The sequence below is a fragment of the Anastrepha ludens genome, chromosome 6, assembly GCF_028408465.1.
Source record: "Anastrepha ludens isolate Willacy chromosome 6, idAnaLude1.1, whole genome shotgun sequence".
Lineage (NCBI taxonomy): Eukaryota > Metazoa > Arthropoda > Insecta > Diptera > Tephritidae > Anastrepha > Anastrepha ludens.
In genome coordinates this window covers 93,764,064-93,780,358 of record NC_071502.1, presented here as the reverse complement: position 1 = coordinate 93,780,358, position 16,295 = coordinate 93,764,064, and the positions used below count along the sequence as shown (strand labels likewise).

The window sequence follows — 16,295 nt, the reverse complement described above, 5'->3', positions numbered from 1 at the left end:
TGCGGTTCAGGTGTGCACGTACGAGGGTTAAGTTTAGGTGGCAATTTATTGAGCGATTACGAAAGGTTCCCTATATTTTATATTCCCAACATTCGTAATTCAAACTCTATTGAAGAAGTCCAAAATTCGAATAGTCTAAGGATAAGTAAAGAGTTCAGTGATGAATACTCCTTCGATACCATAAACAGACGCAGCTCCCTTGAGTTTGTTTATGGTATGTAAATTTCCTTGTTTTTGATCACATTTAATAACAAACTAAGTACCATAACTTTTCATTGAAGATTGTTTTTAAACTATGACAATATGTATTATATTGTGATTGTGTATTTGAATTTAAAATACAACTTGAAAATAGAGCCATAACCAAAAATTTAAATTTTAACAACTAGAACACAAACGGAAGACACCTGAGAAATTTTCAGATAAGTAATTAATAATTTACAAACCATGTCTATCATATCAAGTGTATCGATGATAACAAAAACGCCATTCATAAATATTTGACTCGTAGAACCTCCTTATAAATCTTATTGATAAAATACTAAAAACGAAATTCTCTGACATATCTAACTTCAGACCTCTGACGTGCGTATTTTGGCAATATGCACATCGCTCGCCATTGGGAAACGCTATAAAAGCTCTGGCACCTCAGAGAATTGCTATCATAACATTTTCAAACATGTTCAAGTTCGTGATTCTATTGTCGGCATTCGCCTGCGTACTGGGCGCATCTGTACCTGAGGGTCTCGTCCCGCAATTGGATGGACGTATTGTCGGTGGTGCTGCTACCACGATCAGTTCCTTCCCATGGCAAATATCCTTGCAGCGTTCGGGCTCTCATTCTTGCGGTGGATCGATTTACAGCTCTAACATCATTGTAACCGCTGCTCACTGTTTGCAAAAGGTTACCGCTTCTGTGCTGAAGGTCCGCGCTGGTTCCACAACCTGGAACTCCGGCGGTGTATTGATACAGGTCTCCGCATTCAAGAATCACGAATCCTACTCCTCCAGCGCCTCTACCAACGATATTGCCGTTATCCGTTTGGCTTCTTCACTTTCGTTCAGTTCATCCATCAAAGCAATCAGTTTGGCTAGCTCAGCACCTGCCAATGGCGCCGCCGCTGCTGTGTCCGGCTGGGGTACTCTAACATCCGGTGCGTCGTCAATTCCCACCACATTGCAGTATGTCAATGTGAATATTGTCAGTTTGTCTAAGTGCGCTTCGAATTCCTATGGCTATGGTAGCCAAGTGAAAGGCGCCATGATCTGTGCTGCTGCCTCCGGCAAAGACGCTTGCCAGGGTGATTCTGGTGGCCCATTGGTATCTGGTGGAGTGTTGGTTGGTGTTGTATCCTGGGGTTACGGTTGTGCATACGCCAACTATCCAGGTGTGTACGCTGACGTGGCTGCTCTACGTTCGTGGGTGGTGCGCGCCGCTAGCTCAGTTTAAAAGTTTAAATAGCCTCAATAAAAAGTTTGCAAGTGAATAAAATTTAAAATTTTCTTTCGAAATATAATATTTTCGTTTTTATTGGAATATTATTAGTTTTTTTACACACAAGCCAATAACTCAGGAAGCAATAATATAGGGTGGGCCATGTAAAATTTGCTTTTTGAATCGGCTATTAAAAAAAACACTAATCAATATTTTTTCAAACTTTTTTTTTTATTATGAAGATTGAACATTGTCATTTATGAATGAAAAATAATATCCTTCAAATGACTGCCACGACTGGCTTTACAGTAGGCCATTCGATCAACCCAATTTTTAAGCACATTTCCGATTGTTTGGGCTCCAATTTCATGAATGGCAACTTCGATTTCGTGTCTTAAAGCATCAATCGTCTCTGGAAGGTTCGCATAGCATTTGTCCTTAACGGCTCCCCACAACGGGCTTAAATCACAGCTCCGAGGCGGCCAATTGATATCGGAATTTCGGCTGATTATTCGGTTTTCAAAAACGGTAGCCAAAAGTTCGAGTGTAACTTTGGCAGTGTGACAAGTTGCACCGTCCTGTTGAAACTAAATGTCGTCCATGTCATCCTCTTCAATTTTTGGAAACAACTCGTTGAGCATGTCACGGTAACGCTCGCCATTTACTGTAACTGCGGCTCCTCGCTCATTTTCGAAAAAAAATGGTCCGATGATGTCGCCAGACCAAAAACCGCACCAAACAGTGACTCGTTGTGGATGCATTTGCTTCTCTACAGTAACGTGTGGATTTTCTGAGCCCCAAATCCGACAATTTTGCTTATTGTCGTAGCCACCGATGTGAAAATCAGAAAAGAAGAAGAAGACTCACCATTTTGGAAATAGGTTTTCAATATTTCCCAATTTTGTTCAAGCGTATAGCGTCTCATTTCGTAAATGTCAAACCTTTAAGTAAATTATGAACACATTTGACATGTCATTTGTGTTACCATTCTCTAAAAAATAGGTGGTTCAAAAAGCAAGCGCTATATGGCCACCCTGTAGTACTATCAGTTTATTGGCGTGCGGCTTGCAATGGTGGCCTGCCATCCCAGATTGTTACATAGATCTTTGGAATGTATTTAGAACAAACTTTTTCTCTAAAGTTTGGTTTGCGTCTGTCAAAAATAGGAATCTAGACAAGTGGCTTTTATGCTAACATTTTTTTTTGTACAAATATAATACAAATTTTTGTTTTTGCATGAATAGTTACCATATTTCATATATATTTTAAAACTGCAAGCCGTTTGAACGCATCGATAACAAAAAATTAAAAATAGAGAAAAACCTACATTTTTGTGAACCGAAGGCATTTATTTAAATACCAACAGCCTAAGCATGATGAATTCAGGGGGCTACTGATTGGTACAAGAAAGTCATCATTCAAAAACTGCTTAGGTTAGGTTAGGTTGACCTGGCTGGCTGAAAGCCATCACATAGATCTATTGGTCCTTAGTGGTACCAGATGGAGCCTGACCCCTACGTTTCCTTGTAGTAGGCTTCTTGCGATAAGCCTGCGTCTTTTGCGAATCTAAGTAAGCTCTGAAGCTCTATTCCCGAGAGGCATTCTAACCTTTCATATTGTAGAGCTTCTAAACATTTAATTCGGGTCCTACCTAATGCAGAGCAAAAACTTAGCAGGTGTTCTAGCGTTTTCCTCTCTTCCAGTTCATTGCAAAATCTGCACCTCTCGTTGTTTGTAATTCCTATCTTGCATGAATGCGCCTCTAGCAAATTGTGGCCTGTCAGCATGCCTACGATAGTTCTGCTTTCCTTTCTAGACAGCGCTAGTACGAATCTGGCGTATTTACCTGTATTCTCCTGTACACATGATTTTCGCGGTTTTACAAGTGGCTAGATTACTCCACCTGTCTATCCGTGTTTTCACGTCCTTAGCGATGTCATTGTATATCGTATTTAGAGGTTTCAGTATGACGTTTTCTTGTTCGAATTGCATGTAACAGCGCTTTGGCAATCTCATCTACAATTTCGTTTCCTGCAATGGCCTTATGTTCGGGTACCCATTGGATGTGTAGCCGACTAGTCTCTCTATGGCTGCCCTGGCCCTAAGAACGTTTTTGGATGAAATTTCATATGAGTTTATTGCCTTTATTGCCGCTTGACTGTCAATATTAGAGTGGCTCGATGGCTTTGCTAGTGCTATTTCTGCAGCCTTTTCTACCGCAAAGACTTGTGCTTGAAAAATACTGTAATGGCCAGGGAGCTTAATTGACCGCCTGATGTCAGCTCTTCGCAATAAATACCTGCACCTACTTCATCCATCATTTTCGAGCATCGGTGATTATATTAAGCGTATTAGGGCTAGGTTTCATACCTCTTTTCCACCCCTCTTCTTCTATCGTTGTTCGGAATCTCTTCACCCAACTGTATTTCGGTGTCATATAGTCCGTATTCGTCCGATAACTCATACCTATTGAGCTATGTCCAAATATTTTGCAGGTAGCTTTAATTCCCCCTGTCGTGCAGAGTGCACCAAGGCGTTGAATACTTTCCATAGGTGTTTTGTATGTCGTTTTTCTCAATGCAGTGCACCACACTAGAGCACCATAGAGTTTACTATAGCTGAGTAGCACCAATACATTATTGAAGGAAATAGGCCCCATGTAACTCCTAGCATTCCTTTATATGCATACAGTGCGTTACTGGTCTTTTTCTTCCTCTCCAATATACATATTATGCTCCCATGATAGTTTGCTATCCAAATTACTCCAAGCTACTTTGCGTGGTCTTTCAGAGTCAGTTCTACGCCGTTTAGCTCCGGGGGATGCCAATTTGGGATCTTGTGCCTACACCAAATAAAGGGTTTTCCAATAACATTTGTTATTTTAAATATCCCGCTATTTCGGTAGATGTCACTTTTGAAGCTGTAATTTTTTGATATTTGACAGCACCTTGTCGGACCGCAATACAGAAATTGGTGAAAAAATTCGAGTTGTTGGGACAAGTTAGTGATGTGAAGAATAAAAACCGTGCACGTCGCTCAAGAACAACCGAAAATATTGCTGTTGTAGCCGATAGTGTTGAAGAAAACCCAGGTTTGTCCATTCCTCGTCGTTCTTTGGAATTAGGCATTCCACAAACGTCATTACACCGTATTTTGCATAAGGATTCGGGTCTTAATTAAAGTCCAACGACGTCCTTGCTGATTGGGTCGTTGAAATGCATGAAAATAATCCGAAATTCCATTGACAAATCATCTTGAGTGATGAGGCCCATTTCCACCTCGATCGCTTCGTCAACAAGCAAAATTGTCTGATCTGGAGCTCAGAAAATCCAAGAGTTATTGTTGATAAGCTTCTCTATCCTCAACGTGTGATTATTTGGTGCGGTTTATGGTCCGGCGGAATCATTGGACCTTACTTTTTCGAAAATCAAGCTGGAGCAACAGTTATGGTGAATGGATTGCGCTATCGAGAGATGATTAACGATTTGTTATGGCCTGAATTGGACGGTATTGATCTGGACAACGTTTCTTTTCAACAAGACGGCTCTATGTGCCACAAAAGCAACGAAGCCATTGATCTTTTACAGGAATAACACCTCTTACTGGAAAACCCTTATAACCAAAAATAATCATGTCCATTTATCATATTTCATCTTTTTATTTTGTTGAAGTGTGAAAAGAATTTAGACACAGTGCGAATATAACATAATTTACAATCTTGTTGTTTTATGTTGGCCACAAACAGGGCACAATATCCAGCGATTTGTGCGTAGTCCGTAGTACACACACTGTACACAAATCCATAAGCCAACATTTCGTTGTGTCTTCGTACTGTTAACATGCGAAACAAAAAAGCGGATGATGCGATTGCTCTTGCAGTTATTTCCATGTGCATTAAGAAAAAAAATACGAAAAAAGAAAAGGAAAACATGTTTGGATGAAGTAATGGTTGTAAATAGTGGTACTCGTTCGCATATTAAGTTGTTAGGAAATATGGAAATGAGTGCTTGAGAGGAGTATACATTTTTATATTAACACTTGTCATTTTTCCGCTTACTCGTATCTCAACGATACTCAGTAAAAAAATAAGAAAATCCACAAACTGCGCCACACATAACACCAACAAATGCCAAGGTCAATAAAAATTTGAATTTGATTTGGGATTTGTGCCCGCCCTTCGCCATAACCGATAGATATTCTCCGAACTTCAACAAATCGCTGTGAATTGTGCCCTGTTTGTGACCAGCTTAAATAACTAAGTAAATAATTTTCTTTTTTCTCAAATGGCATACAAATAAAATAAGTTTGCTTTGTCGGAATCTACCTCGAATATTTATCCTTATCAAATAAGTTCGTATGAAAAGATTTATGAGACAAATACGCATATTACGCATTACAATGTAACTTGAATTATGGAAATAATGATTATCTTGCATTTGGAAGAATCCATAATTTTCTCTATAAAACTAATTATAATCGTATTCGGCCAGAAAGCTTATAAAGTTAAAACTTTTAAAAAGAGTGGGACCGGCTGAATTATTCTCAGAAATGCTATACAAAACATGGTTGCCTATCTTTCAATGATTTTCATGCTTTCAATGCTCAGCAAAAGTAAGAAGTTACATAAAATTATTAAAGGGTGGGTGATCGGATAAGTTTTCTTAAAAATTATATTGTATTAAAAAAATATGGTTGCATATCTTTCTATGATTTTACTGATTTTAATGTTTCCAAAGTGAAAAGTTATATAATCATAATAAAGGGTAGGTCATCGGCTAGGTTCTTCGTAAAAATGATATACGAAAATATGATATGATGATTTCAATGCTTTAATTACATAGAAAAAGAGAAAAGTTCGATAATCTTAATAAAGGGTGGAGCATTGGTCAATAATAGCAACTATAGAAAAACCGGAAAAACTACTGATCGAATTCTCTTGTTTTTTTTGGAAGTCAAACAAATATTTCTATTGTATTATTCATTTTGAATCCCTAATTCTTTCATATGGATGTAGTTTTAATAAATATTTAACTTTTGTTAATTCAATAACAGTCAGTGGAAAGTAGAAAACAAGTCATTGAGAGTTTTAGTTACACGGGCAGCCTCAAGGCAATCTCAACTAGCGCCGACACTTTGTCTGGCAGATATTGAAACACCGGTTATAAATTGACAAAATTATGCAAAATGTCAAAGGTTTGTGCGTAAGAGGGCTAAGTTTAGATGGCACGCGCTGAATTTATTGAGGATTTTACCCATTTAGTGTTTATGAAAGGTTTACCGTATTTGATATTCGCAGTATTCGTATCGATGATAACAAAATCACCATTCATAAATATTTGTCGCAAAAACCCTCCTTATAAATCTTATTGATAAAATACTAAAAACGAAATTCTCTGACATATCTAACTTCAGACCTCTGACGTGCATATTTTGGCAATGTGCACATCGCTCGCCATTGGGAAACGCTATAAAAGCTCTGGCACCTCAGAGAATTGCTATCATAACATTTTCAAACATGTTCAAGTTCGTGATTCTATTGTCGGCATTCGCCTGCGTACTGGGCGCATCTGTACCTGAGGGTCTCGTCCCGCAATTGGATGGACGTATTGTCGGTGGTGCTGCTACCACGATCAGTTCCTTCCCATGGCAAATATCCTTGCAGCGTTCGGGCTCTCATTCTTGCGGTGGATCGATTTACAGCTCTAACATCATTGTAACCGCTGCTCACTGTTTGCAAAAGGTTACCGCTTCTGTGCTGAAGGTCCGCGCTGGTTCCACAACCTGGAACTCCGGCGGTGTATTGATACAGGTCTCCGCATTCAAGAATCACGAATCCTACTCCTCCAGCGCCTCTACCAACGATATTGCCGTTATCCGTTTGGCTTCTTCACTTTCGTTCAGTTCATCCATCAAAGCAATCAGTTTGGCTAGCTCAGCACCTGCCAATGGCGCCGCCGCTGCTGTGTCCGGCTGGGGTACTCTAACATCCGGTGCGTCGTCAATTCCCACCACATTGCAGTATGTCAATGTGAATATTGTCAGTTTGTCTAGGTGCGCTTCGAATTCCTATGGCTATGGTAGCCAAGTGAAAGGCGCCATGATCTGTGCTGCTGCCTCCGGCAAAGACGCTTGCCAGGGTGATTCTGGTGGCCCATTGGTATCTGGTGGAGTGTTGGTTGGTGTTGTATCCTGGGGTTACGGTTGTGCATACGCCAACTATCCAGGTGTGTACGCTGACGTGGCTGCTTTACGTTCGTGGGTGGTGCGCGCCGCAAGCTCAGTTTAAATATCATATTTAAATAGCATCAGTAAAAATTTTGCAAGTGAATAAAATTTAAAAATTTTCTATCGAAATATTTTCGTTTTCATTGGAATATTATTTTGATTTTTTAACCACAATTTGCCTTGATATCAGTTTATTGGTGTCTAGCTTGCAATGGTGGCCCTGCCGTCTCAGGTTGTTACACAAAACGCAACAACAAAGTTAGGGACCAAGATTCACGAATTGTTTCATCTATTCGCCACTTGCTAACACTTAGCGAAAAGAATTCAGGGATAGCAAATTTTTCGTAGTCAAAGCGGAGGATTTTTCGTCGTCCGTAAATTTTCTAGACTAAACTCAACGCTAAATGCTGCCGTAGGCGAATGGGTTGGTGCGTGACTACCATTCGGAATTCACAGAGAGAACGTAGGTTCGAATCTCGGTGAAACACCAAAACATTTTTCTAATAGCGGTTGCCCCTCGGCAGGCAATGGCAAACTTCCGATTGTATTTCTGCCATTCTTATTGTAAATTTTCTAAGTCAAGGATATTATTTTGAAATTTTTGTTCTGGCTTTTCATGTTACCATAAAAATTCTGATTTGGCATAGCAACTCTGCTAATACTCTCAATCAAAAAGACCAAGCACTCACACCATCACACATCAATGTGCCTGTCAAACTCACACCTGGGTGCCTTTCACAAAAATAAGAAGATGAAATGTGTTTTTACTTGCAATTTTGTACAATGGTTAAAGCGGAGTATTGTATTCGTAACTTTTCTAGACTGGACTCAGTGAAAAGGTTGGTATTTCTCGACAGATATTTTTTCAATATTTACATTTTGGTTGATGTTTCAGAAATTTACTTGCAACATGTGCCAAAATTTACTGCCTTTGAACTTTCGTTATTACTAACTTTGCAAGTTCGAAAATACGATATTAATGTATTGAGTATTTCGAACCTGTATTGGCTTTTTCACTCTACTCTAAATGTATAAAATTACTCAAACGACGGTGGCAAACAATCGAAATGCGACTCAGAGGTCATAAACTCTTTTCCTCAGCACATCAAATAGGAAAAGCTTCATATCCGATTCAATTTCCCACTTTTTCCAACTCAAATTCACAGTTGTCAGTGATATCCGCTTTGTCATATCATTTTACGCATCATACCGACTACTTCACATTTTGGATGAGCTCTCATTTAAGGTGTCACGTCTTGTCCAGCAACCGTAAAATACAAATCCATACTACTTAAGCTGGTCTGGAGTTCAACCCGAAAGAAAAACGCAAGCCCTCAACTAACCGCAAAGTTGTACGGCTGCCTAACCCGCAACTTTGCATACAACCAAATACTAACATAAGTAAGAAATAAGTAAGTAAAAGTACTCACCGTGCAACTTTGGTTCTCGTTTCAAAGTTCAGCAATTTCATTGAAGTCTTCACCTCCACACAGCCGGTGTACTGCAAAGAATAAGAACAAGAACACATAAAAATAAACCAGTGAAAAATAGTAAATACCAACCACTACCAGTGGATTGCGGTTAGAGTGCTGGCACAAAAATAGAGTAGAGAAAGCAAAACTAGGTGGCAAGGCAGTGCAGTTGGGTGGCGCGTAGAAAAAAGCAAAATGCAGTGGATTTTAGCTCGTGAAGCAGGTGGGCAACAAGTACATACACACATACTCGTGCGAGTATGTATGCATATGCATGTGACAAAATGAAACATGGAAGAAACAAAAGAAATTTTACTACGCGCAAAATTAAATAAAAAGAACAAGAACAGCAAAAAAAGAAACCGAATGGAAGTGGTAAAGGTAGCTCAGCACTTGAACGCTAAGTTGAACGAATGTTTAAACGAAATTGCGCCGGCAAGAAGAAAGCAGAGGAAATAAACCAGCACTTTTGCATGACGACGACATTGGCATTGGCACTGGAAAACGCCAACAGGCGTAGGTATTTTGAATGGTTGAAGAGGAGCAGCAGTGTGTGTGTTTGTGTATGTGTAGAGCTAGCGGAAGTAGCGGAAGTAAAGCAGCAGATACTTGGGTAGCAAGAATTTAATCTTACAAAATAGCAGAAAAGTTAAGCGGCGGCACCACCAACTGAACCATCATTATGAGCAGCAAAGCACTTCCAGAATTCCTGGTCTGCTTCATAGCAGTCATTGCGACCGCAACCAAGCGCATTGAACTCTAAGCAAGTAAGAAATGCCTGCAACTACAATGGGTATAGTCAAAAAGGAAACAGGAAATGCATAAAGCAAATGCCGCAGAGCAAGCAAATACAACCAGCAAGTCTGCCCTCACCGCGCACCCCCCTACTGAACGTTCATCCTACTCCGATGATGATTACTCGCTCGACGACGACAGGAAGATGTGATGTGATGCACAGCGTACAAAGCTTACGGAATGTAGAATGGCATGCCATGTAATTTAATACTCACCCGCACATTGAACGAGACACCCTGCTCCATGATCAGCTCATCGGGATAAGTGCAACCATCATTTGCACCACCGCCATTGGCCTCACAGCCATTGCGTGGCATTTTTGCGGTCTTTGCTTGGATACAGTTATGCGTTTTATATGAATTTGTAATATTCAGGCGTTGCTGCTGCAAAATTTCTCGGCAACGGTTTGCATTTACAAAAGACTTTGCGTCTTCCCGGGATGCTGAAAAGAAGTGAAAAAAGAGAGAACGTAAATAATAATTTGGAATGCACGTATTATTATTGGGAATTGAAGTAAGCTGAATAAATATGTATTTTTGTAAAGAAATATTTAATTTAATTTGAAATTTTCCAACATCGATAAATCTACAGCTAAGCTGGCTGACCACTTTGTGCTTGTCAAGCGTAGGGATGAGATAAAACACCTGGATTCGCTACCCGCTATTTGCAAGCCAATTAAAGGAAATTAAGCTGGTTCCCACAAAGAAGCAACGGAAATGGGTCCGGTGGTGAACGAGTACAAAGTGAAGTAACTCCTGTCATGAAAAAACAGTTGGCGCATTCGAGCATCGGCACCAACGTCACTTATAGAGGATGTAGGCGGTCTATCACCTCAACAATTCGGATTCCGGAAAGTCCGTTCAACCACACAAGCTGTATCTGCAGTCAAAACCATTGTGCAGAAGGCAATTGAAGGTATTCGAAGACTATACGATAGCAAGGAGTACTGTCTAATTGTGACGCTGGATGTACCATCAATATGGCGAATTGGAGCAAACTTCTGATCGCGTTTGCTAGTTTCCACATTCCAATGTACATTCATACGATTGTCGCCAGTTACCTTTCTGACAGAACCCTATGCTATACAACCGATGCTCGTGTAAAGGAACACAAAATAACTGGCGGAGTTCCAAAAGCCGCAGTCCTAGGCCCCTTGTTATGGAACGTTATGGATGGAGTTTTGCGCCTCTATATCCCTCTAGGGTCACAAATTGTAGGACTTGCTGATGACATTGCTGTTGTGGTCGGGGCTAAATTAGTCCGTTAACAAAGAAATATGTAACCAAGCTGTCGGCAAGGTAAAGGAATGATTGTGCAACAGCGGTCTAATTCTTGCGGACCATAAAACTGAAGCAGTACTAATTAACAGCAGGAAGATTGTGGAGTCGGCCAATATAATGATAGGCGATCAAGGCACATAATCGAAACTATTCATTAAGTACCTGGTCCTAATAATTGACCGTAGGTTTAATTTCAAAGAGCACTTGGCGTACGCGAGCACCAGGGCAGCAGCAGCAGTAATTCCACGAACGGGATTAATGATGTACATCAGAGGTCCTAGGCAAAATTGCAGGAGACTACTTAACACTGTTGTCTCATCGATTTTGCTGTATGCAGCTCCAGCATGGGCGGAAGCCACAAATTACAGCTCATATGTTAAGTGTATGAAATCAGTGTACCGAGTGTGATTCCCATAATTTCCAAATGGGTTAACCGTAAACATGGACAGTTAGACTACTATCTGATCCAAATACTGACAGGATATGGGTGCTTTAAATCCTATTTATATAGGTTTAAGCATGAAGACGACCCGTACTGTTCTTATTGTGCACCAACTGCAGAACATGTGTTGTTTGTCTGTTCGCGATTTTCGTTCGAAAGGGAAGAGCTAAGCACTAGGATGGGGAAGCCAATTACGCCTGATAACCTAGTGGATATATTGATTGAGTCAGAAGAACTTTGGACCGCTGTATGTAATATAGCAAATATAGTAATCTTCCAACTGCGTCGCGCTGAACAACAGCGCAGATCTTCATGAAGAGGCAATAGGCCGCTTCCCCTCCCGTGAAGTACTACTAGTACTACTGAAAGGCGAGTCTCTGCTCTTTGCCACCTCCATAAAAAAAAATATAAAAAAACCCATGTCACGGTGTTGTAAGAGGCTTCGTCTATCTAGGAACCAGCATTAACACCGATAACAATGTCAGCCTTCAAATCCAACGGAGAATCGCTCTTTCCAACTCGACGAACAAAACTAACACTCTACAAGGCTCTCATCATGCCCGTCCTTATGTATGGCGCAGAAGTTGAGACGATGACAATATCCGATGAGGCGTCCCTTGAAGTGTTTGAAAGATTCAGAAGAAGAGGCCTCCTCTGCGTTAAAAATATCAGGTGGAGAAGGACTTGGTGTATCCATCTAGCGCCAGTTAGCACAAGAACGAAACGACTTTATTAAACTCTGCCGAAATCGCGTAAGGTTATCGAGCCAATCAAGAAGAAAAAGAAGAAGAAGAAGCTTGTTCCCACACAAATGAACAACACTGATCCAACGGTAGAAATAAAGTTCTAGGAATTCCATGATTTGTAGTTAGTAGCGCGTTCTGAAAGGATTCGACTAATTATATTCAAATTCAGATACATTTTTTTAGAACTTTCCTAAATTTTGTATGAAGTTTGATTTATGTACATACATACACAACCTCCAAGGTAGCCATGAAATGTCGCACATCTCTTAACGAGATGGCTGAGTCATTTCACCTAAAGGTAACATGGGTTCCTGGCCATCGCGGCATTGAGGGTAACTGTAGAGCCAATGAACTAGCGAGACTCGGCACTAAATTGTCTGATGAGTACATAGATAATGACATAGGGATACCCTTACAAACATGTAAGCTGCTCATCTTTGAAGAAATTGTAAAGAAAGCAAACGAAAAATGGCGTAATGAAGCCACCTGCAAAATCGTCCGTCAACTATAGCCGACTCTAAATGTTAAACGCACAGAATCTCTGCTAAACCAAAATAAACACAGTCTTATCACATTGATCTCTGTCATAATGGGGCACTGCCTAATAGGTAGACACGCCCAAAGGATGGGTGTGCAAACACATGACTTCTGTAGAAGTTGTCTAGATAAGGACGAGGAAGAGACAATCTCGCACTTACTGTGCCACTGCCCTGCTCTATCCAGACGCAGGTTTACTATTCTGGGTAGACAATTTTTTAATGAGTTAGAAGATCTCAGTTCTACAGAAATCAGAGATATTTTAAAATTTTTGAAAAGCACACACTGGGTTTAGGGTTCTCACGCGGCATCACAATGGGCTATGAGCCTGAGTGTGTCCCACAGGACAACCGCTTCAACTTAACCTAATCTCAACATTGAGCGAGGGAAATCTTTATTTTGACCTTTACGCGTTCCATTGCTTGTCTGTTTACATACTGCAGCTGTCTATTCACAAGTGTCAAATATGTTTCGCGTACGAAGCCATTGGCAAAAATTATAAATCTTCCGATAGAGTGATTAATTTTGCGCCACCTCGCATATAACAAGATTGTCTAGTCCATTTAACCTATTTCAGAACTTGATTTCGTTAAATTTTCCCCACTTTTGAGGGGTTTTTGGCTCATAGTGCAACGCTTGGTTCCTGATTTCATGAGAAGAGCGCCAGTGTGACATTAAGAGGTTAGGGGTAGTCAGAATTTTCAAAAAATTGGATTTCTTTTTGCATTTTCTTAATAATATCTTAAAAATATTGTGTGAAAATTTGAAATGAATCCGACAAATACTTTTCGAGTCATTCAACAATTAACAAAGGGCGCTCGATAGCAAAACTTTAAATGCGTTTTTCTCAAACTATGTTTTTTGAATTGGTGATCACGGTAACTTAATATAAAAACCGCTTTGTTGATTTCAATAAAATGTATACTGCTTTTGAAAAACATCGTGCCTGATCGAAGGATGTTTTTTTCAGAAATTTCGATTTTGTTTTAACAATTGTCAGTTTTTTCTCGAAAATCTGAAAAATATTTCCTCCATATATATTAGATAAACGCTAAAAAAAACACTTTCTTCATGAATTTATTGTAGCGAAACGGTTCAAGTCAGTTTATTAAAAGTTGTTGCATATTATAAAGTAACATTTCAAGAATATTTTATAAAATTTTCATGTAAAAATATTGCAAAATGAGCGAATGAGAGCACATTTACGTAGACGTCTTTTCAAAAATACATTTTGCAGTAGTCAGCATATCTCAGCGTAGAATCATCTGAAATCAAAAAAATTGAATAATTTAGTTAAAGTATGAGTTAAACTTCCCCCCAACGTTTATTTTGACGATTTATTTTCATTTTCAGCCATTTGGTAGTCGTTTGAAGTAAAAAGTGATTTTTGACGAAAAAATGCCGCCATTTTGCAGGTGTAAAACCACCTTAATATAAAAAAAAAAATGGCGAAAAGAAAACGTTGGGGGGAGGTTTTTTATATGTAAAATATGTGTGCAAAATTTCAAAAGGATCGGTTGAGTAGTTATCAAATGCCAATGACTACGCACTTAAAAAAAAAAGGTTCGAGAAACCCGCGTTTAAAGTTTGTAACGGACTACGCGCGCAACTGCTGCGTCTCGGCAGATGTTTGAGTCGGCTCGGCTTTATGCTCTATAACTTAAAAAGTTTTGCTCGGATTGACTTAAAATTTTAACACGGTATTTTTGAAATGTTTTACTACAATAACATGCAAAAAAAAAAATCGATTTTAATCCCCCCCCCCCCTTAATAAAACTAATTTCTCTTGTCCAATTGATTTTAGATGAACCTCCAAGTACTTCTGATGATCACCCCAAGGGACTTCTGGAGAAACGGGCTCCACACAAACATCCATAACTTTTACAATTATTAATTTTTTTTTATTTTTGCTAAAGTCAAGTCGAAACATGATGTATTAATGCCATGTTTTTATTTTTGAAGAACAAAGCAATTGACTAGCAAAAAAAATTATTGAAAATCATAATTTTTTCGGGCCTCTGACTATCCCTAACCCCTTAATTGCTTTCCTGCAGGGAATATAGCATTAATACTCGCATGCCTACATAACACAAGCGAGCAGATTTAGACTAGTACACAGGTAGATTGCTCATGATTTTCCTAATCCATTAAGCATTACAAATATTTTGCATTTTCCAGAAATATTTTGCACATTTTTATTCATATACAAAATAATATCCGCGCGGAATAAAAATTTATTTTTATGCTCGTTGCCACAGGTAAAGAAATAATACAACCGAAGCCCAATGCAAAAGTAGGAGTGTTTGAAGCGCGTGTGCAATGTAAGGTGAAACCTACCTGAGTGTGAAAGAGCAGAGGTTGGTTATTTTGTTTGTTGGACGAGCGTCAATGGAAACTCTAGCCACTATTATCACACAACCACATACACAATCACATACATACGTCATGCTTGTAAGCTTAAACAAATGTAACCAAAAGCAAAGGATTGTGAAAAAGACAAACAGCCAAACGTAGTGTTCAATTACAAAAGCATCTGTATGTACGTGCATATATATTTACATACTATACAAACAGTGTGCAATATTAATTATTGTATAATTAATTAATTAAAAATACACAACCGACTAAGGATGACTGCAGCATAAAAATTACTCGTGTACACTAATGGATGTATACATATATACGTATGTATGTACATTTGTGATAAACAATGGCGGTCAACGAATTGCTGAGGCGCGGTATGTAGGCCGGAAAAACAAACACGAAACGGTATGAAAACAATGAATGAATGACGATGTTGGCGCTGAATAGGCGCTCCAGGGCGGTCACTCTCAACTGTTGACAGTGCAAACAAAGAGTGAGAGAAAACCAAAAGTAAAAGAAAAGAATTTTGCGTTAATTACAACACCACCCAAACCCAAAGGCTGGAGATTTAAATTTTTAATTTTGCAACTGTGCCCTCGGCAATTACTCACTCTCATCTACTTACTGATTATTTGTTGCTTTGTTGTATGAGTGAGTACTCATCGCACTCATTGGGATTTCTTAGGAAATACGGGATATGTAAATGCAAGTATTTATGCGCAATTATCGGAAGTGCTGGCATTTGAGGTTACTTGTACGTATATTTTTGCTTTTATGTTTGGATCATTAAAAAACATGAAGTAATAAATTACGAAGAGACATATAAATTAGTCCTAGCAAGAATGATCGATTACGACAAGGTTTGGCCATCCGAAGCAAAATTGTTAGGTAACTTGGGCTGTTGTGTCATAAGGGTGGTTTGCCGTTGCCTGCAGAGGGGCGACCGCTAATAGAAACCACTTTTTGTATCATTTATGCAATGCGATGTTACTTATGTTG

At 39.3% G+C, this 16,295-nt stretch overlaps 2 protein-coding genes across 2 annotated transcripts in view; one reads left to right on the top strand and one right to left on the bottom strand.

Annotated features, from left to right (window-relative positions):
* Nucleotides 1–16,295, bottom strand: part of LOC128868601 (SHC-transforming protein 1) — a 61,078-nt gene that overhangs the window by 8,353 nt on the left and 36,430 nt on the right. The window contains exons 2-3 of the mRNA XM_054110880.1: nt 10,143–10,369; nt 9,091–9,161 (exon numbers count right to left, since the gene is read on the bottom strand). Coding sequence (XP_053966855.1) covers nt 9,091–9,161; nt 10,143–10,244 — 173 coding nt within the window. The 5' untranslated portion in view covers nt 10,245–10,369. The remainder of the gene's footprint in view (nt 1–9,090; nt 9,162–10,142; nt 10,370–16,295) is intronic.
* Nucleotides 655–7,789, top strand: LOC128868716 (CUB and peptidase domain-containing protein 2-like). The gene is made up of 2 exons (XM_054111140.1): nt 655–1,444; nt 6,789–7,789. The coding sequence occupies exons 1-2, from the start codon at nt 680–682 to the stop codon at nt 7,719–7,721; spliced, it is 1,698 nt and encodes a 565-aa protein (XP_053967115.1). The 5' UTR covers nt 655–679; the 3' UTR covers nt 7,722–7,789.

Excerpts from the sequence above, each read along its gene's own strand:
- LOC128868716 (XM_054111140.1), top strand. The coding sequence starts at position 680 with ATGTTCAAGTTCGTGATTCTATTGTCGGCATTCGCCTGCGTACTGGGC. Across the intron at positions 1,445-6,788 it reads TGGTGCGCGCCGCTAGCTCA|CTTATAAATCTTATTGATAA; the intron begins GTTTAAAAGTTT and ends GCAAAAACCCTC.